Below are 23,102 nucleotides of genomic sequence, written 5' to 3' on the forward strand. Positions count from 1 at the left end.
GCAAGTCTCCACATGGACTACCTCCTAATTGATCCTTATCAGTCCACCCACCATTCCCGGACACCTGGTTGAGCAAGATAACTTTGGTGCATTGCATTGTGTCAGTGATGTCATGAGAGTTACATCTCATCTGTCACTCTGGTGGGACTGGAAGCAGCGAGCTGCGGGCAGATTCCTAGCAAGGAGACTTGTCCATGGTCATATGGTTACCAATGTCCATGGGTATGCACATCCCATCTAGGAGCAATTGCTGTGTTTGCCTGCCTGGATGCACGTTGGGCTCTTCTCTCCTTCTCTGGATCTTCATGGAGCCCTGCCCCGAGCGCAGCTCTGCACTCATTATACATTTCTGTGGACATAGGCAGGGGCAGCAGAGGCTGCAGCTGAGAGGGTCTGTCTTGCATATACATAAAGATCTTCCCTCTGTCAGTCACCAGGTGTTTTTAGCTGTTTTGGAGGTGCATAGTGAGCAAATTACTGTGGATGGCCAGTGCAACATGTGTGCATTTTGCTGAGAAAACAGAAGGTCTCCCAGGCTCTCGCCTTTTTGTGGGAGTAACCTATGTGCAAGAAAAGAAATAACCACAGGGATTTATGAAGCTTTGCTGCCCAAAAGGCCTTGCATTTTTTCACTGTTTTGATCCCCAAAGGACTGAATTAATTGCATCCAAATAACATCATCCCACTTTAAAAACAGTGAAGTGAATGAGGAGCTACGTGGCTGATAAATCCACATGGGAAGCTGAAATTAATACAGAGATCCAAAGCCTCACCTTGCCTCAGGGCAGCACTGTAACTAATAGATGGGCATGCCCCTTATGGGCTCCTCCCTGCCAGCTACCAGGCACCTGCTCAGTCACCTGGCTTCTCTCTGGCCACTGGGAATCTGCAAAAGTCCAATTACACAGCAGCATCAGGGAAAAAAAAAAAAAAAAAAAAAAAAAAGGAATACACTCATGAGCTTTTTTCTCAGCAATGTTTAGGAATGAAGGGGAAGAAGAGATGACACGAGAAGCCCAGACAGCTCCCCAGTCCTGGAGTGGACCCTGACCTCCAAGTGAAGCAGAAACTCCACCCTTAAACAGAGACTTTATGAAATTTTGAGGAGAGACCAACATGCAAAAGGGATGTCTCAGGAAGGGCACAGGCTCTCCTCTCTGTCCCAAATAGAACGTAGGACTGATGCTCCACAGCAAAATAACACTGAATTCTGAAATATCCCAGTTCACTGTCTTCACTCCATATGTACCTTTCTGGGCAACAGTGAGGATGTATCATGCACACACATCTGCTTCACTGCATGCATATATGCTTTCCATTTAATTCTTCTGGCTCCAGTGGTGATTTTTTGATCTCTAAAATGATAACCAGTATAAGAATGACATTTTGCAATCAAGTGTCGAATGCATTTTTTATTTAAACATTAAGATTAAATTACAAAAGCTTCTGGAACAAAGAAAGATGCCAAGGAGAAAAGAGCTGAAAACTCAGATTGCATTTTCTCATTCATTGTGAAAGCAAAACACATTGGCAGCAGCAAGGCGTTTTATAGAAAATTTTCAGATGGACAGTACAAAGACCTTTCTGTCAATATTGTCACTGAAATACCTTGCTGTCATGAAGCACTTTTTTTTTTTTTTTTTCTGATCACACTTCTTAGTGTTGTCTGATTGGTTTTCACTGTGGGAAACAAGTAATAATTATTTCAGAATTATCATAATTCTTTACTGTTTATTTCTGCTAATATAACACAATCTTCTCAGGAAAACGTCCAAACATTAGCTGCTTTACCTTAATAAAATGTCTACTGCCATTGTCAAAAGTTTTATTTGCACAAATATGTTCCTAATCTATGTTAATTTCATGCAATATATCTCTAATTTTTGGAATAGATACTGAGAACCATTCAAGAAAATTTCCTTGGAATGCAAAACCCAATTTTATTTTATTTTTTAAGGGCAAGATTCCACACCTTTATTTACACAAGTAGCATCTCGCTCTCTGTGTTACTCCACTGCAAGCTAGAGGCTCAAGCAGTGAAAATCAGCATAGCCCCATTAGGATTAACTGCCTTGTATTAACTTCTATTAAAGAAAACTGGGCTGAGCAGTTTTATCTGTGGAGTAATGCGCTACCTATAACCAGTAAAGGTGCTCAAACATAGCCCTACAGTTAATAATTTGGCACATTTACAACTGGCATTACTCACAGTAACCTATCAGATGACAATAGTGGAGCTCTTCTGTAAAATAGAGGTTAAGCCTACATTTGTATGACTGTACATCTGAAGTATAAAAACCACGATATGTAGTACACGTGAACAGTTAAAAAATATAACTTATTTTATTTGTAAACTATCAATGCAAGATACTCAGCAGCAAAGAAGCCATGTTCAATGTCTTCTGATCTTTTATCAAGATCTGTTGCTGTAAGTAATATAATTGTCTCTGAAACATCTGAGGTTACATGTAGAAACAATCAAGGCAATATTATTTGTACATATTATTAAACATGCAAAAAACTTCCTGAAGAATATTGCCCAAATGTAGAAAGTTGTCTGGATCTCAAATTTTCCTTGGTAGCATCTGCTTTGTAAGTATGGCTCACATGTGGCTTTAGAGTCCTTCAGTTTATTTTGGAGAATTGGCACCTTTAATGACAGGCTCCCTATTCAAATATGTGGCCCAGTAGACTAAGTTAAAAGTTCCGAATAGCACTGGAAAAATTATCCGGGACATTTTGTCAATCTTACTGATGCTGTTGTAAGTCTTTTTGCTTTCGGCAGGCTTTTCTTCTGTGGACTTGGCTGGAGCAGAAGCTGTGTTTGAGATGACAGATGGGGTTGAGTCCTTTGGCATGTTTGGGGCAGGGGTCATCTTCCCAGTGCTGTAAGTATTTGTTGATTTATTTCCCAGCAATTGGCGCTCTTTTTTCTGCAGTGCAAAGACCAAAACGTTAGACCACAGAAACAGAAAGTGGAAACAGGTTCTCAGGATACCAGACCCCAAACTTAAGCACTGTAATCAATCATGCTAACAAACGCTGGGGGGCTATTCTGACTTTGACTCCCAAACAGCTGTTTCTGCCTCCATGTTATAGCTCTTACTCAGGCTAAAGCTTCCCTGATGTCAGAGATAATGAAGCAAGGCTGTCTGGACCCAGATCCCAGGGGGCATGTATGTTAGCAGCTTCTCCTGTCAGGGTGAAGCAGCCCTGCAGCTGGAGAGGCTGCTGCCCCCACGCCAGCCATGCCCTCCTGGCTGAAGGCAGCAGTGCGGTGAAGGGCTCGGTGTCTCTGCTAGCCCCCCTCCTGGTACTGCTCTGGCAGGGTGCCTGCCAACACAGACTTTCTCCAGGACATCATTCGCTAAGAGTCAGTCCTATTCCAAAATGTTCCTTTTGGCTTGAAACTCAAGGTTGTGTTTTCAAAGAATGCTCTTTTGCCTCAGTTTATCAAAATTATTGTGGTAGGACCATAACCCATGGAGCTCAACGTGAGCCTTGCCATTTATCTGGGAGAGCACACAGAGTCCTCCTCAGAGTTACCTCTTATGGCTTCGTAGCTGATTATCACAAATTTGGTCACTACATGTCACACGCACTCAATGCCCTATATTTTTTGGAAAACAGTCCGCTTCGTATAGATGGCAGAGACTGACAGTCTACCTCTCTGAACAGAAGAAGGCATATTTCCTTGCAAATATTCCTCTATAGGAAGGTAAGAGTATATCACAAATTAACTAAACGGAGAAGATGGAAATCCTGCATTCATTCATACGAACTATGCGGAGTTAGTGCTTTTTATTCTGGGTATTTAAAACACGTAAGGTAAGCACCTTGATTTTAGCAGCTTCCTGGGCTTTTTTGCCATCCCATGCCCAACTCCTCTTGGTGAAATAGTTGACTGTTGCAAATTCAATCAATGCAGAAAATACAAAGGCGTAGCAGACTGCTATAAACCAGTCCATTGCAGTAGCATAGGCCACTTTTGGCAAAGAGTTGCGGGCACTGATACTTAAGGTGGTCATGGTGAGGACTGTTGTTACTCCTGTAAAGGAGGAAAAACAAGAGGCAGAGATCAGCTTGGTAGCCCTTAGGAGATTCCCAGTAAGTTATGAGTGGGCCCCAACTCAGTGTGATAGCTAGAAAGGCCACATGAAGTAAATCAGTATTTGCAAAGTTTGGTCTGAAAGAATGAGATACTTCTCTGAAAAAGAAAAAAAATGAAAGCCTCTGTCCTCAGGTGTTTACTTCTCTGTGTTCAGGTTATCTGTAGTTACAGTGTACTTAAGCATGATTTTAAGGATAATACAAGCCCAACTGTTGCAGAAACCAAAATCCTACTAGCATTTTATCCTTGTACATTGATGCATGATATATATAGGGTGTCACTTGTCAATTGGTAACATGATATAATAAATGATCAACCTGTTCAGCAATAACTGTCATAATAAAGTGTGATTATTGCTTTTATTTTCTCACATGGAGATTTTATCATTGAAATTGCTGACTTATTTATTCCCTTGACTATAGCTCCTCCCTCCACAGAAGTCAGTAGCTGACAGAGCTGCCACTAGTTCCATCTGTGGACAGATGCCTCCAGCAGGACAAAACTGAACTCTCAGTTATGCCTTCATGAATCTAAAATCAGCATCACCAGTCAGCAATGTGATGCTGGCACCTGTACTCACTGTACAGATCGTTAATTGATTTTTTATCAAAGGTGCTGACAGATAGATGCTCCTATAGATGAATGGCTCTATTAAGAACTGTTGGCCAAAGTTTCACGCACAAAGCTGCTCCCACTCCCCTCATTTCTCATCTAGTAGGTTTTTTGATTTCATCAACCTTCAGTTAAGACTGTTTATTTTTTTGCAATCTTCTAGTGATAAGTCGAGTAATTTAAGAGACCCCAAAGGATTTTTCCATGACAGCTTCTGTAGTAAATATACATTTTCTAAATGCAAAATCATATTAATTTGTTTGATGGTAATAGAGATAATTGTCACTAATTAACCTCTACATGGTTTTTCCCAGATAAACATCTTGAAAACACAGATAAAAAAAATGTTTTTAAGTGAAATCTGTTTCAAATGCTTAGACTAGAGTATGTACTATCATCATATGCATAGCTTTTTGTTCTAAACCATCACATATTTAACCTGAGTGGGTAAAAAAAAAAAAAAAAAAAAAAAAAAAATGAAATTACAACAATCCGATTCTTCTGTTTTCCATCCTTAACCCTCATATAATTGATTCTTATGCTTTTTTTTTTTTTTTTTTTTTTTGAAAAAGCCCAGACAGTGTTTTTAAATGGATTTTGAAAATGGAAGAGAGCATGAGAACATCTACAACACAAGCAGAAATGAGCTCTGTGGTTTTGTTACAGAAAATCACATCCACAAACAAGTCCTTTCCTTCCTCCATGCTGTGAGAGAGTCAGGTACTCACCAAAGACAGTCCGAGCAGGGACAGATTCTCTGTTCAGCCAAAACGACACTTGTGATAAGATCACAGTCATGATGCAAGGAAGGTATGTCTGGATGACAAAATAACCGATTTTCCTTTTGAGATGAAAATGTGCTGTCATAATAGTATATTCGCCTAAGGGGAGAAAAATGCATACATGGCTAAAATAAGAGAGGCTTACTGATTTGGGGGTTTAAGCAGGACAGCTACACCTCCTTTTTCAGGATACAATTCAGCCACTCTTAATAGTATGAAGAATATCTAGATTTCTGTACTATGGAATACAGAAGCAGAAGACAGTGACTGACTACTACTGCACTGAAAACCTGCAGTCCTTTTATGCACCTGGCACGTCTTGATGTTCACAGGCATGAAATCTCTGGATTGCTGGCAGTGCCTGTTTTTGACCATGTCCCACAAACTGTCCCGTCAGAGTAACAATTAAGGCCATCTACTCTTAGAAACCCGATTTAGAAGCAGGGCTTAACCTCGTTAGGGACCTGTTAATGCCAAGCCATCAGTTTTCAAGAATGACAACAGGTCCAGACGCTCCTCCTGCACCACACTTTAGTGACTGCCTGTCCCAGTATCTGTGCTTCAAAAATTCATGTTTTTCCCAGAGATTTTAAGAGGTCTTGTTGATTGGAGTATCTAAATCCATCAAATTGCTTCTCCAGGAAAAAATAAATCCTTCTGGAGCATGCAGTTTTCCTAGAATTTTGTATGCCTTGACTCTTGGAAAGATTACATGTTTCTGGACAGACATTGTGCCATGTCTTGCTCACTTGGGCAATTATTAGAGTACTGCCTTCATGAAGAATTCACTAAAAGCTGCTACAGCAGTGTTGAACTCCATGTCTTTTTTATATGCCAAATTCACAGCATTGCCTTAATCTGGCTTTTGTCAGGCCCTCTGAATTTCAATACAAGCCTAAAAAAAATGCACTCCAAAACAGACAGACCAGCTGTCATCTTCCCTAACAGTTCAATAAAAAATCAGAACTTAAGCAGCTCTTTCAGACTGTTCCTGTAAAACCATAGTTGTTACTGATGGCCATTCATTGATGGTAACTGCTCCCCAAAGTCAAAAACTTGCTATCTGAGAACAGGCTACCATTTTTCTGGGGAAAAATAGAGCTTAAACATAAGCATAAAAAACAACCAACCCCCTTTGAGCCCTAGCAGATCTCTACTTATATTGACTTCAAATTAATTTAAAAGCATGCATTATTCAGCTGGATGCTGATGAATCAGAGTAATGCTTGTTCTGAAAAGTGTATTGTCCTCTGAGAATAAAACAAATATAATTTCCCTTTTGACTTATATATTTTTCAGATCCTGGGAATTTTGGGGCTCATAACTCAAATTTTCTAAAGAACAAATTGAATGAAGACCTTAACGACTTGAGCTAAAGGATTAGCTATAATCTCTGTTGCAAGAATGGACTGTTACCTTCCATAGAGCAAACACTAAAGGAAAATATATAACAGACTGAATCTGCGTTGAGTAAATTGCATTAAGTTGCAGCCAGCATTGCGAAGCAGTTAGATTTGGTGGATTATTGCTAAGTGACAATATGGCTAATTAGCAGACAACAGGTCTACAGTGAGAGGTCTTCTGCAGGTATAGCTATCCTGAAGAGTTGAGGTAGAGGAGTTCTGTTCTTTTGGATGAAGTTTACAGACTTATTCACACTGAGAATTTTAGACTGAAAGACTGGAATAGCATAGAACTGCCTCACCTGACAGCCTGCCTTAATCTTTATGACTTCCTTCTAGAGTCTGATTTTCTGGTGAAATGCTTTCCTGACGAGGGATGTGGGGATGGACAGGGGATGCTGTGAAACTGGGGAGAAAATCCCTGAGAAGCAACATCTAATTTCCTGCCATTTAGTGTAATTTTGAACCAGAGATGCTGAACATGCTGTGGTCTCACTTGCTCTTTATTTAGGAGCTCTCAGTTTGTGGATTACCAATAAAATATGCCAGGAGCAGCGGGGTCTACGTGCCTGTAATCTCCTTCTGAGTTGGTGCTGCACTGGGATGTGTTTGAGTCCCAGTGTCCCTGCTTGCTAAGGAGTGACGATGTGCATTATTGATTTTGACAGTATGTTTTTGGAGCTGGAATAAAAAAAAAATCTGCACAGCTTCAGCAGAGCAACAGGATCCATCTTTTTCTTTTGATGAATACAGAAAATGAATGCCTATATTTTGATGTTCTTCCATAGCTGATTCTTACCTTTTTGTTTTCTTTAACCTACCAAACCTCTTGTCTCCACTGAAATAATATCACCTGATTTTGTATTTGCTCTTCTTCCAGCTGCTATTTTTTCCTATTTTCCCTGTTGCTCTTTTCAAAAATGCCTGCACTAGGAACATCCTCTCCAGCAGACTAGGGGCTGGCAAAAAAAAAAAACAAACAAAAACAAAAACAGAGCTTGTTTTTTAATGCCCTGGGACCACTGCTTGAAGTAATGTTAAAAGCTGCCTGAGTTGGCCTTTTGTTTATAGAGAAGGAACTCCTGGCTCTGTTGGAGTGGCAAAATTCCCTCTTACTTCTGTAAGGCCACAGTATATCCTTAGATCATTAGCTTTCTTGAACAAGGGGTAATTTTTCTGTAGCACTTATAGATGAGAGTCCTGCTCCTGGTGGGGTCCACTCACCACTGCAAAAACAATTCTAATCACAGATTTAGCACTGGTGAAAAGCTCAAGAGAGCATTTCTTCCCAGAGCTATGCTACTGAGCTGCTGCTGGTCTTAAGTTTTTCTGATGCTTTAAAAGCTAATACAGTGGCTTTTTTTGGTACCCAGGTGATGGAGTTCTGGAGACTGTGCTTACAAATTTTCATGATCTCACATGCTTTCTTCCAATGCCATTATGCTGGGGTTCACAGGAGTATTTCAGTGAGGATGGGCCAGACCCTAGGCTTGTTTGGTTGCCATATATGCCTCAAATCAGTTTTATCAACAGTTCTGGCACAATCCTGATGTTAGGTCTGTGACATTGCAGTCCCTGATCATGCTGACATCCACAACATTTTGGTCCACAAGAGAAGCCTGTGTTATTTTGATAGTGCTGCACAGGAAACACTCATCTCAAGAAAAAAAAAAAAAAAAAAAAAAAAAAATCAGACTTATTTGGTGCAAAATGAAGGGCTGATTTTTTACTGTATTATTTAGGCTTTGGATATTTCAGAGTTTGGGCTCCAGCTGGCAGAATTGAAAAGAGTGGGTTTGTGTTTTGTTTTGTGGCACTGCAGATCCTAAGTTAGCAATGAGAGATTCTGGGTCTGGGCAACAGAGCTGGGCAACCATTTGCAGAAACCAGCAATATCCACGTGGACCCAGATCCCATATCTAAATGCTTTCAGCAACACAACAGCAGGATGCACCAGATGTTGGCGCTGCTGGAAGCAGTGCGAGATGTCAAGTATCTTCTCTTCTGGGGGAATAATATTTGGGGATGTTAGCACAAAAAAACACACCACACAGGTGGCATATGTCAGAGCCATTTTCTGTGGCAAAGCTAAAATGTTCCCGATTTCAAAATTGGTTGGTGAATTGGGAGCTCCAGGATACCTTTTCTGAGAAGACAGATAAGCATAGCAGCTTGGGTACAAAATCAGCAGAATCCCACAGGACTGCTGCAGGTCCAGTATTTCCAATTTAAAAAAAAAAAACAAAAAAAAACAAAAACAAACAAAAAAAAAACTGTTAGAAAGAGAAGCATAAATGTCCTGTGACATATACAAGCATTTTGCCTATGCAACTGCAAGGGCTGTGTATTTTGACTCATGTGTCAAAAAAATATAAATAAATAAATAAATAAAGTAAAAAATCCCAGCAGTTGGATTCATGCAACAGCTACAGCTATTTATTTTTTTTTTCCTTTTTCACTTTCAAAAATGCAATAGAAGGAAGAAATGCCTTAGATGGCCGTTCATAAGTAACCCTGATTTCTGGCCTACCACGAGCTTGATGAAGTCCAGAAAATCCATCGTGCACTGATGCTTTCCCGAGTGCAAAATCGGATTTTTGCATTTTGCTAATCCCCAGTTACAATCTGTGTCCTGCTCTTTGTGATCCACCCTGCAATCAGAATCCAGCCACCCCAGATGCAACCCTGGACACTAATATAAAATCTTGACATTGGAAAACAAGCATTTGTTAGCCTAAATCTTAGTGTACAGGAGGGAGGAGGCTACTGGGCAGCACCTTTGGGCTTTGGAGAGTGCGGCATTCCCTTGGGCTGAGGACTACAAGGAGCTTTCCGAGGCAGACTGCAAGCTGGTGGTGGCCCGGAGCTGACACACTGGAGCACACGCTGCTGGGACTGGGTTGTTTTCTGGCTCTGAGGAGCAGGACAAGCTTGTAGGAGATGCCCCAGTACATCCTCTGGATCTTTTTTTTGGCCATGATGAAGGCAAGAGGGGAGTTGCCATTCATCGCAGAGAACAACGCAGCTATGATGGTAAACTGGTAAGGACAAAGGTGTCTTTCTTTGCTCTTTAATGGGGGATAGCAATACATATTTGTCCTTTTTCTACCACGGTGGCTCCTCTGACTCTGTCATCTCTTGACTTTTATATGTCTTTGCTTTAGAAATAGCTTTGTGACTCCTGAGTTAGGCAAAGGGAAGGGATGAAGCTCCATAGTGGTTGTGTGTTGTGGGTCCTTTGTGCTGCCTGAGGCAAGCTTCCCCTTGCTTTGTCTTGTGTTTGGAGAGTAAGAGACAAGCTCAACCACCCCCTTTACTGGATACATTTGGACATTTTGAGTAGAAAGATTTATGTGCCTTGATGCTTTGGTCAAAGTAACCTTGTGTGTGAGTGTAGTCCTGCCTGTTTTCACATCTCCTAAATTTCCTGTGGATAGTAACCAGTTCCTAACTTGATCTATACCTCATCCTCTACAATCCTGCCCTCAGCTCCAAGCCTGTCATTTTTCACCAGGGATGCGTCTGCATCTCCAGAAGACACCAGGCAATTAGACCGGCTTTGTCATTGCTAATTACATTTCTTCCTGCCGCAGGGTGTCCCCCATTGCCCCCCAGGCCCCGCGGTGGAAACCTCCTTTCCCTTCAAGGCAGGCTATGTTGTTCCTGCGGGCTGAGGAGCCCTCATGCTCCGTGCCACTAATGCTCTCAGGACGAGTGCATTGTGTAACCTGGTTAAGCTCCTGTCCCACAGGGCCCCTGTGACGCCTGTCACAGCCTCGCCCCCCCCCGGGACTCCCCCGCCAATGCGCGCCCAGGGCTGCCCTTGTGTGGGGGCCTTAAGAAGCAAGGGGGGGACAGCACACGTGGGTGCCTGGTCCGGGATTAAACCTTCTTTGCCTCCCTAATGCTGCCACATCTGGTGCCTCCACGTCCAGCTGGGGAGGAAACGGGAATCCTCGGGGCTGGCAGCTCCTCTCCAGCAGTGGGGTCCCCTGGGCACACTGCAGAGCCACGCCACCGCGGCCACCTGCCCTCCTCTCCCTCCTCCTCCCCCCACCGCGGCCTCATCGAGCAAATCATTTTAAAGCGATGATTGAAACGGATCAAACGCGTGGGTGGTGTTTGCCTCCCGGGGTGGTTCCTCCCACAGGGAAATACGCCAGTAATAGCGCTGGCAGCCTGGGCAAAGGCAGCTGCCAAGAAGCTGTGTGCAGTGTCTCCAGCACTCCTGTTAAATAGCGAGAGCTTGGATGCATCTTCTGCAGTGGCTTTGTAAAGTACCTAACAGCCAGCACAGGGCCCTCTCCAATTTAATACCTCTGCTAAGTAGCCAGGAACCTGCCCAGATCTCCCTAGCACCCCACATCCTACAGACGCATCCCTGTCCTCCCTGAAAAACAACCAGAGCCTTTCAGCAACCAGGGGGTGGAAATAGTCTGCCTACCTGTACTGGTGCTGATGTTTTCAGTTCCTACAGTCTGTCCCATCAGGTGGTACTGGTTAAGTCGTGAACCATCTTCGGCCACCACCACAGACGTTGTGGTGCTATTAGTCCACACATAGATCACTTCAGAATTGGGATAAGCATCTGTTGACACAGGGAAAAAGAGATGGTGATGAGTAAAAAACACCGTGTAATATTTTAGTGAATCCTTAAATGATAAATGGTGGGGAGAGGGAAGAATGGAGGAGTGAGAGTGAATGGAGAAAAACAAATAAAGATGATATAATCATGTTCCCATATGCCCAGCTCAAAAAATATTAGGTTGAAGCCTTCTAATATAACAGATGTGTGGGATGGTTTGTCAGAGGGTGGAACAGTGCAGGTATAAATATAATCCATCACAACCACTCGATTTGAGAGAGCAGCTCAGACCCATACTCACGTAGCTGGCAGCTCCTAAACCCTAGCGAGCTGCAGAAGGCATTTCTTGAAGTCCCCAACTCAAAAGCACTCATGCGCCTCGAGTGCCTAGGCAAGGGGGAGCTTCTGTGTCTCATCCCATTTCCACGATAAAATACCAAGTGATGCTGTGGGCAAGCACGGGATCTGCTGTGTGTGCTGAGTTTGGGATATGTACACATGGGTGAGGGGATGTGTGTGGGGGACGAATGCAGATGAAGGAAGCTGGGACAAGTGTGTGTGTCCCTCTGTGCGTGCATGTCTGTGACCCAAAAGAGCAGAGAAAGTACTGAGGGGTGGGATGGCATGAAGGAGAGCAGGAGCTGGATGTTGTGCTTACTGGAGCAAACTGGTGGTGGTGCAGATACACCTGCACGCCTGGAGATGCGAACGTAACAAGATCTCTCTTACGAGCCTTTGGAAGTCCTTGGAAATAAAGGCAGTGGCAGAACTGCCAACTCACTCCCTCCTCAGTAATGTTGCTGTTATTTTTAAAGCCTTAACACCTGGAGTAATTAAGCTATTATAAAAGAATCTCATTTTTCTTTTAAAAATACTGACAACGCTGTCTTTTATTTTTATTTTTTAAGCTTTCTCTGCATATTAAGTAAAAAAAAAAAAAAAAAAAAAAAAAAAAAAAAGAGCTGACTATGCTTTTAAACATATTTTATTTAATTAAGGAGATCTCACACTTCTTACCTGAGCACCCTGGTTATTGAGAGCTTTCGGGTAACTTTACTGCAGGCATGTTACATAGGCAGGAGTCCACTGTACTAATATCTGGACAACTTGCGAGGCTTACTTTCCCAGTGGGATGTGAAATGCAGATAGAGCTTGAAGGAGGTGAAATCAAATACAAATATCTCACCTTCTGCACTCTGTAACTAGTAAGATGGTGGTGCAGAATGTTTTCTTCTGAAAAAACTCATGTCCTACTTCAATACAATCTAGTAGGCAACATGTGGTGGCCTTCCAGATAAGAACTTGAAAGGCAAAGGCAGGCAGCTATCTTGAAGGTTGTATGTACAGTGTACTGTCTCCAACAGACCACAAGTTTTGGTTGCCAGAGCCAGCAAGCTGTCTTGGAAAGCAGTGATGCCACAGAGGACTTAAAAACTTTCCCAGAGAACAGCTCAACATGAACTTCTGAGGCATTGCAATGGGAAAAATTTGCTAAGGCAGCCCCTGAATTCATAGAACAAGGAATGTCAAGCAGCAAATGGGAGGACATCCTTGTTCAGGTTAGGAGCAGCTGTAGCACAATGAGCTGCAGATCACTTGGATGCAGCAGGGAGGAAAGCAGTACCTTGTTTTCCCTGTTGCTAATCTTCCCTTAGCATCTGTGGGAAGTGCTACCAGAGGCAGAATGCTAGGCTGGGTACACCTTTGATCTGACTTTTTACAGCTATTCTTACATTGTTGTCCACACTTTTGAAAAGCTATGGAAATAACGACAGAGAAAGACGGTTCAAAAGAGGGTCACAAGTATCTCCAGGGACTGGAAAACAAGTGTTATGATTTGCAGCTTAAGGAGCTCAACTTATTTAGCTCACTGACAAGAAGCTGAGACATGACTCAATCACTGAGCATAGATACTTCCATGCAGAAAAGAAATCTAAGAACAGGGTGGATTTTTCACACTACTGACAAAAGGAAAAGAAAAAAAAAAAACAGTGCCTGAAAGATGGTTTCAGAGAGATTCTGATGAAGAATAGGACACAATTTCCTAATTGGGGGTTGGGGTGTGATTAAACAGTGGATAGCTAATCTTCCAAGAAAAGACCACGTGCTGCTGTCACTAGAAATATAAAGATAGGATGAGATCTTTTTCATCATACCTCTGACAGTAGCTTGTTGCTGCTGTGCTCACTGCTGGAGCTAATCCAAGTTTTGGAATTTGAGAATCTATGAATCCTCCATCCTTATTAGCCATGCAGCCATGCAGGACTGCCCACACGCCTTTCATATGCTTGTATTTGTAGCTGTGGAGTAAAATTACTGTAATTACATCTCATGATCTGCTTTGAAAAACTACGAAGGAATTTCTTCCCTACTGCAAAATATTTGCATCACAAAAAATGGTGGAATTTCACCTTTCCCTTAAGAGAAGAGACGCTCTCCTCATCTCAGAGATGATTACAAGTTTATAGCATTTTTAAGTAATTCCAAAGCTAGATCTGGAGAAAAGAAGTAGGAGGAGATGGATTGGTTTAAAAAGATGCTGCAGAAAACCCTCTTTCTAAAATGGGTTGTTATGGTATATCTGGTATATGTTGTTCATATGTTGATAGCCCCAGTGAATGCTGGATTTGTGTAGGACACTTTTCTGTTGAAAGCACTGTAACCAAATTCCACTGAAATTGAGACCACAATAGGACACAGGCCAATAAGGTTTGAAAGGTATTCAGATGTATTATTTCTTAGCTCTACCTACCCTTGATGGTCCTAAACTAAGCCAGTGTCTCTGCTTTGAATTGCAGCCTTTATTGGGCAGTTAAACACATGCACCTGTGCAAGCTTGGGGGCTCTTATCCTGGAGCATCCCAGCACATTCTCAAGTAAAAAAAATAATATCTGTAATTCAAACAGAGGCTGGGAGGTGCCAAACTGCACCCAGACACACCAGATCTCACAGGCAATGAGGAATTTTACAGGAATTTTCTTCTCTCTGCAGTACAGTCTCCTTTGCTTGCTTCTGCTCTGACTTCAAAGTAACCACAATGGGACTGCAAGAGCTTCTTGTGCAGGAGCAGAAGGGTGGCTATTAATAGGGCTTGACAAGATAAGGGTTGCACATATCCTTATGGAGCCCAGTCCAAATGGATGCATTCAGCAGTGACTTCCCTGCCTCCAAAGAAGTCTGTCACATTAGGAATAGGATAAATATACCCCAGTCTATGGATAACCTGTTGCACAGGATCGTGGATATGACCTCTATCTTCCATGCAACTGTAAGAAAACAAGGCCTGTGTTTTAAAAGGCTGGAATAAAGGATTTTTTTGCTTAATGCCTCACTCTGGGAAGGCTATGAGAATCTAAAATTCCTTGTAAGAAAGAGAAGAATTGAGAAAATGTCAAAACAGGAATGTGAATGTAAAAAGATGCAGCCACCCCCTCAGTCCCTAAGCACCCTTGAGAGAAATGTACAGCTCTGACAGGAATGGGCTACCCCACAAACCTTGATGTGGCAGCAGAACCATCGACCATGTTTTTTTTCTGGTCATCTAGATAAACCTGTTGGTGCCTGCGTAATTGTACTACATGTGTGTCTTCCTGCCTCAAACCTTCTGCTACACCTTCCCAGAAGCCTCAGACTCCAGTTATCCTGAGCTTGACTACCAAAAGCTCCAGCTCCACTCCCGATAACCCATGCAGTATAATTAGGCACAGTCATATTGAAAGCTGAAAGTGTGGGAGTAGTCTAGAATAATGTTATTTTGCTATCGGGATAGAACAGCTGCTAATGGAGAGATGGTATTATTCACTGTCATACCAAACTGTGTAAAAACCTCCCTCTATTCCAGTAAAGCTCCCAGAGGGTTTCTAGTCTGCCTTGCTCACTGAAGGACTGAAGAACTTCAGCTCCTGCTTTCTAGAGTTATGGGAAAGGCTTACTGCTGATCAGGGAATGAGGCCCTCACCTCCTCCATACGGTGTGCACACTGAGCAAGGAATCTCCCAGAGATTAACAGGAAAATGTAGTAAATGCTTTAGGTTAGCAAGCTAGAAGAACACTGCTGGTGTTGCTGTAAAAGAAAACCCAAATTCAAAGCCACTGAAAATACAACTGAGACTGCTTGGCTTTCATTCTAATTTAAGCAAGTAGGCTTCTGCTATTCTGAATCTAAATAATTAATTTGGTGTTCTTTACCATCATTTTGGTAGCTTGCCAAAGAAAGGGGGAAGCCTCATTCAATTATTCTTTCTCTTCTACACTCACTCTTTCAAAAAGCAAGAAAAAAGGTAGCAGTTGAGATGAACGGCTGAAAATACAGAGAGGTATGATGTTATTAGAAGAAAGAAAATGACAACAGATATATTTCTAGTGGGCATTTGATAAATGACTGCAGACTTATCACCTACCAAAATGATGAAATAAAGTCATTTCTTCTCTTATCTGTTTATTAATGAGTGGATCCATTTTTCTACATTCCAACATCCAACATACACCGCAGTGAATATAAAACCCATAAAGAACTCCTTTGTTGTTTTTCCAGCCTCACCACTATCTTCCTACTCTCATATATCTGGCAAGGTGAGCATGAAATGGCCCTTCTTACACCAGTGAACAAAGGGCATGCAAGCAACCACAGTAAATGGGAGGAAATACATTAAGACAGGGTCTAACAGAGCAAAACAGCCAGTTGGTAAGACCTAGAGGAACCTTGCCATTCATTCACCCCTTGCAGGGTGCCCTGTTTTCCCTTGGACAGTTGTACCTGTGCAGGAAAAGACACACTGGGACAACTGTCTGCATTGACTTGTTGGCCTCTTTCAAGGTGTTTCTACTTCAGTTTTGGAAAGCCTTACAGTAAGGATTTTAAAAGGACAGAAATTAGATCTTCAGCTGCCCTCTCCAGTGAATGAAACAGTGTGAGTCATGCAGCACTCTCCCAGTGAGCAGTCCATCAGCAGGAAGCCTTCTTCTGCCACTGCCCCCACCATAGGAGCTAGCTCCACCTGTGGCTACTGACACACATTTTCCCTTCTCCCCTTTCTTTCTCTTCTACATTTAAATAAACTCCAGGAAAAAAATTAAAAAAAATAACAATAATTAAAAAAAAATCTTAGCTCCTTAAGTCAAACAAACCAAATATGTATGACTGAGTCCAAACTTTAGGTCTGTGGGACCCAGATAGATTTCTAGGACTGAATTTTTTAAGCTATAATCACCCACAAAAAAATCTACAATTGCATGCTACAATTAAATAAACTGCCTAGCCACAGTCCGTGACTGGATTTTTTTCTTTTAGAAATACACTACTTAGAGATACCTAAAGAGATAACTGTAGAAATTTGACTCAGCTTGTTTTCTATTTTACTCATTACAACTGTGCAGCTACATTCTTAGCTTTTACTATCATATTTATTACATGCCTCAGGATTGTCAGACTGCCTGATTTTGGAAGCACTGCTAACCCCTGTTGAAGTCCGTTGATTGTGAAAGCTGTGCATAAATTGTTTTTAGAAACTCTAGTTATAATAGCAATATTCAAACAAATATCTACGTCCATCTCTCTGTCTATGTATTTGACTCACTTAAAAGAGACCGTTAGATAACTCAATAGAGATCCAGATTTACAATCTTGCAGATTTCTGCAGGCAGTAAAACAGTGCTGCTAAGAAGCCATAAGGTAGCAGCTTGAATTCCAAAATTCAGGCTGGGTTTCTCCTCGTTGGTGCTTGAATACTTTTTACCTTATTACACAGCACTGTCAATGTTTGCGTCTATACAGCTGAGGCTAGATTCGAGTTCTGTAATTGGAATTTCCCATTAAATTGAGTTGATGAGAATGAATCAGTGTACAAATGAGATCACTCTATAGGAAGAAGAAGTGATTGTGTAAAAATGTAAATTTAAGTATAAAAATAACAAACGGTTCTAAATATGCATGGACTAGGTCTAGGGGGAAATAGCTTTTTATAAAAGTAAGTTATTAAAGTAAAACAGTGATTTAAATTCTAAGAGAAATGTATTCACCTATTCAATGACTAAGAGCATAAATCAAGACTTTTCCATAGTGTGATGCTGGATTCTGCTGTTCTTGTGGGAGTTTGAGGGTCACAGAAATTACTTAAGGGACCTGAAATCATCGGAATTAAAACCGACCATTTAAACTGGCATGAGCTTACAGCATCTTGATAAACAGCATGAATGACTTTGAATACATGCCATGGACAAGAAGCATAACGTAAATGAGAATCACTTAGAATCACAGAGTGGTTGGGGCTGGAAGGAATATACTGAAATCATCCAATCCAAACCCCTGCTCAAGCAGGGACACCTAGAGCCAGTTGTCCAGAAACACGTCCACACGGCTGTTGACTGTCTCCGAGGATGTCTCCACAACCTCTCTAGGCAACCTATTCCACTGTTTGACCACCCTCAAAGTGAAAATGTTTTCTTGTGTTCTAATATAATTTCATGCTTTTAAATTTGTGCCCATCATCTCTTGTCCCTTCACTGGGCACCACTGAGAAGAGCCTGTCTCTCCCCTTTTTATTCCCTCCCATGACATATTTATACAGATGGAATAAATCCCCTTGAACTTTCTCTTCTCAATGCTAAACAGTCCCAGCTTTCTCAGCCTCTCACCATATGAAAGATGCTCCAGCCTTTAAATTTTATTTGTGGTCCTGCACCTGATATGTTCCACAAAGGCTATACCTTTCTTGTACTGGGGAGCTCAGAATGGGACATAGAGCCCCAAATGTAAGTAGAAATTAAAAACTCAGAAGGAAATATACTTGGAATGGCATAATATTATCTAGATAGGACAAAAGAGAACCGACAAGGAGGAAATCATCGTCATGGATTAAAGCAACTCTTCTATGAAACTGATTAGAAAAGATAATAGGACACCATTGACTGTGAAATAGTCAGCAGGAATTTCAGCCTTACTAAAATGATCATTGTTTCTGTCCTTCCAGAATTTACAATAAAAATATATCTTGATAATATCAGCAGTATTTTAGATGTTTTCCCAATACAAAGTTTTATTCAATCTTTTTTTTTTTTTTTTTTTTTTTTTTTTTTCACATTCCACAGGGAATGGAATAGGATGCTTTAAAAAATGTGCTAGACAGGTCTCAAGAGACTTCATTACTAAGCAACACTAATATACTGTACTGATCATTACTAAAAAAATAAAGCCCTAAGTTAGATCGAAATGACTCTGTTTCAGAATGTAATTTATAAGTCACCTTAGGAAAAGGTGGGAATAGGAATGTGATAGAAGTGTCTACGGCTTGGAAATTAAACGGAAACACCGACTGCACCCACAAGGTGGTGTGAAATACAGAACTGAAGATGCCTGAGAAATTTGTTTTGAGACACAGAGTTTTATGATGTTCCTTCAGCTTTTCAAAGCAAGTGATAGGTGGAAGGTCCTACTTAATTTTAGAAATTCCAGTTCATGGGGGAAAACTCTAAATGTGACCCTACTTAGAGCTTAAAAACATAAAGCAAAGGAAGAAAAAAGCCTTGTGATTTTGCCTGAAAGAAGCTTCGTAATTCTGGAGGTGTGATTCATGGTTAGCATAGGCAAGGCTTCTGACTGCTTTAATACAATAAATTAGCTATTTGCAAGCTGGTACACTAAATCACAGTCATACCAATGATGAACGCAACACAAATACTAATGAACAGTTGCACTGATAATTCACCCAGCCACAGTACCCTCCCAGGATGCTATTACACCAACTAAGAATAGCCCTGAGGTAGAAGCTGTGCAGAGTAATGCAGAGTTTCTCTCAAGGATCACTGTGGAGGCCTAATTTGGCAACCGGGGCACTGCCCCTCAGAGAGGTGTGCATATTTGCCCTCATGCAGGCAGTGTCACCACCAGGACTGTTGGTGATTCGCTGCTCCATCCTGTATGCCCACACGGCAATGAGGAGCCATCAGAGCAGTGCATATATTCCCCAGGCACAGGGACTGCAACTGCAAACTGACTCCTTGCTGTGAAATCTGACAATGTAGGTACCTCATGCATGGCATACCAACCAGAGCTGGGATCCCCAGGCTCTGCTCAGAGAAAGAGAACAGCAAACAGGGAAAGTTTTTCCTGTGGGATACCCTGGACCACATCAAAAGGGCAACAGATGGGCACATTTAGACAAATAACCTGTGCCACCCACGCCATGGGCAGACTGAAAGGGGTGACTAAACAGGGGCTGCTGCTGGGTTATTTCATGTCCACACGCTCTGAGGCATAAGGTCATCTTCCCAAAGTACCTGCTCTCATCTGAGAGCTGACTTCAGGGAGAAGGTGATGTCTTCCCTTTTTTGCTCATTCTTTTCAATCCCCCTTCCCATTTCTTCCTTTCACTGCAGTCAATATTTATAACACAACATCCTCCTTTATTTTGGGATTTAGTCTCAGTTGTCTTGATCTAGAACTAATCCAAGAATGGATTCTCTAACATATGCAATGATGGCTGCACAACTAACTTTCATATGGAAGGGCTCAAAATCTGGTATTCTGGCCTTGATGTTTTCTTTTTTTTTTCTGTTACGGCTGGTAAAAATATCTGTTGCAAGAGTAATACAGCAACCGAGCAGAAGGATGTGCTGGGATGACATTTAAAAATCTGAAATATCCTGGAACCTCCCTGACCATACACTGGTCTTTGTAGGCCTGGCATATGGCAGTTCCAAATTGGTTGGCCAGTTTGAGTGCCATAGGAACATTTAATGAACTTTGAATTTTCAATCACTATATTAGGCAGCTATATTAACTGCTTCATTAGATAAAACAGCATGGTCATGAGGAAGACGCTAGAGATTTAATTTACTTTTTGCAAAGCAAATAAAAGTATCCTCCAAAGTGTGACTGACAACATTACTCACACTGCACAGTATCTTACTCTGTAAGCAATCTTGATTGCAGTGGTCCACTCATTTTGCAAGCTGCTGCTTAATATCAGCAAAGCTAATGAGATCAGCTCTCCAGGAGTATCGCTGGGGGTTCCTTTGAGAAATTTCCTTTCCCTTTGAGAAATGCTGAGTGAATGTTAGAAGGATTTAAAGGGTGCTTTCAAAAACACAGTAGTTTTGGCCAAAACTTACTTTATGGAGTGAAACCATGACCTTATCATAATTAATGGAAGTTCATCCCCACCCACTTCAGTGGCGCCAGGCACTCCCAGGCAATACATCTACTGAGCAACCATTCTGAACATCATGATTTATGCATCAGTAGGACCTGAAACCAGGCAAGAATGATTGGGACTACTTGCAGAACTAAATATATGTCTTTGTTTCCGAAACTGGTCTCTTAATGAAGACATTTACAACTCTCAGAAGTACTGCTACACTAATAACACTGTGCGAATGTATAATCAATAGACAGGTAGAGGCAGTAGGCTGAAATATTATTGTTCAAGCACTTTAACACTGCTCAGAGACTACAACCACCAGAACTTATTCTTTATGCCCAAGTTGCAGTCACTTAAGGCTCAGCAGTGGGATAACTCCCCAAACCCCAAGGTCAGAAAACAGATCCTCTTGTTCCCATCCTCAGCTGCTAGCCTCAGCTCAAACTTATCTGGGTTTTCCTGAATCCTGGACGCCAGCCCTCTGGCAGGCATATCACTATTTTGTATACCATCACATGCTGCAGTATGATTGAAAATGTCAGGCACGCAAGGCTACTTGAAACTCTGAAGAGCATCGTCTGCTCCAGGGCCCTTCAGGGCAGCAGTGCAGAATGAGGTGCACCTGCAGTCCTGAGAACGGGTGCTGGTGCGGAGACCCAGCAGCACAGCTTCTATTTCTGCTCCCGACACTGAGCTGGAGGGTGACCTTCTGGAAGAGACTCCAGCTTTTTCAGGCCGGGACTAGGCTACTTTGTGGGGTCACAGCATAGCCTGGTATTTAAGAGAAGGGGACTGCTCCAGTTTGCTATGTGAAGGCAACCACACGCTTGCTCTCCTTTCTCCCTCCCTGCACCTTCCACTTGCATATCACTGAGGCTTTTTCATTTCCCTTCATAATGAAAACAAAAAAGGAGTGTTTTGTTAATGGGCACAGAACAGCCCGAGGCCATCAGTTGCTGAACTCTGTGGTGGATAAAAGCCCTTTCCACTGGGAGCCTTTCTGAAGGGAGCTGGTGCTCGTCAGAGAAAGCCCCATTTTGCATGCATGTGTCCGTCACAGCACTAAAACATCCCCTCTTTGGGAACCTGTCCCCTCTGGCCACAGAGACCCGGGCCCAAAGGCTCTTAACTATTCATCTTCCCTGTACACAAGTAAAACATTTCCTTATTGACAGCCATCAGCTGACCTATTTTAGTCATCTGCTTTAGGAGGAGATTAACCTGAGTGTAAAAATATCTGCTTCTCTCCCCTGACTATAAGAGGGGTGAGAGTGGTTAGCTCAGCTGTATATATTTACTCTGCAGAAATATAAATTTAGGAGAGAAGGATCTCATCTTTGCTGACAGATTTACGACTGGGATGCTTTCGGCAAAGCGGCTAGCTGGTAGCACAGGCTGGACGTGAGCAGACTTTCAGTGGACGTGGTATGGGAATGGGTAAAAAAAAAAAAGACAGCCCTTCAGGCTTTCCATCTTCCCTTCTATTTCTTCACCAAAGACAACCTGAAAAGACTACTTATTTTAAAGAAACTTGCTGAGCTCAAACTGCAGCATGCAGTAAATCACAGCTTGGGCTAACCTGGCTTTTGGTACAGGGGATGAGGCTAACACGGGACCTGGCAATTTGGAGGAAGGACTGATGGCTGACAAGAGACCGAGGTGTCAGGAAGGAGCTGCCAGACTGGAAACTGAAATCAAAGTTTCGGCAGTGTCTTGCAGCTTTTTTTTTCTTTCTCCCAAAGCTGTAGGCAAGTCATTAATGTACTGCAGTAGCACTGGGAGGCTCTAATTGAACCTAGGGACCCATAACGACAGAGGCAATAAAAGCAGGTAATGAACCACTCTATCTTTGCTCAGAAGAGACTGTAATTGCTCTCTGCCTCCTTCATCCTCACCTGCAAAATGCAGGCAGAGGAGACCTACCTGCCTCACACCAGTATCATGAGAATGATTTCAGAAGCATTTATGAAATGCTTACAAGTCACAGAAACAGCCACCTTAGAAAACAACAGCCATTAAAAACCTGGCGTGTGAAGCAGTGGAGCAGTTTTTACCCATTTGTCCCATTTACAAATAATATCCCATTTACTGGTGGCATAAACCTGTGATCCACAGCTGGCGACTTTAAGCCCTCACTGTACTTTTGGGGGCATTATGGGCCAAGTAACGTCTTCACAGGTTTGCACCCAAGGATCATGTGCAAGCTATAGATTCCTTAAGCCCATGAAGCAGAGAGTGTCTGCATGTTATTTTCCACTGCTGACAACTCAAATTGAATCACAGCTTTCCTGCAATCAGGCAGTTGCGCAGCCTTTAAATGTAGGATGTAATCTCCAGAGTGGGAAATACATGCTGATGCTTGTATCATCAGCAAAGCACCTGGATCTCCACACTGTTCCGCCACTACAGCATAGAGACCTCTTTTAGGCGAGGGGAAAAAATGCTGTTGAGTATCTCCACACTAGTTCCTC

At 42.2% G+C, this 23,102-nt stretch overlaps 1 protein-coding gene across 2 annotated transcripts in view; it reads right to left on the reverse strand.

Annotated features, from left to right (window-relative positions):
• Positions 1 to 1,451: 1,451 nt before the first annotated feature.
• The window catches only part of GABRA5 (gamma-aminobutyric acid type A receptor subunit alpha5), a 72,858-nt gene continuing 51,207 nt past the window's right edge, over positions 1,452 to 23,102 (reverse strand). For both annotated transcript variants that reach the window (XM_032207736.1, XM_032207737.1), the window contains exons 7-10: positions 11,353 to 11,496; positions 5,452 to 5,604; positions 3,837 to 4,048; positions 1,452 to 2,933 (exon numbers count right to left, since the gene is read on the reverse strand). In XM_032207736.1, the coding sequence (XP_032063627.1) occupies positions 2,631 to 2,933; positions 3,837 to 4,048; positions 5,452 to 5,604; positions 11,353 to 11,496 (812 nt within the window). In that variant the 3' untranslated portion in view covers positions 1,452 to 2,630. The remainder of the gene's footprint in view (positions 2,934 to 3,836; positions 4,049 to 5,451; positions 5,605 to 11,352; positions 11,497 to 23,102) is intronic.

Source organism: Aythya fuligula, chromosome 1 (assembly GCF_009819795.1).
Source record: "Aythya fuligula isolate bAytFul2 chromosome 1, bAytFul2.pri, whole genome shotgun sequence".
NCBI classification, from domain to species: Eukaryota; Metazoa; Chordata; class Aves; order Anseriformes; family Anatidae; genus Aythya; species Aythya fuligula.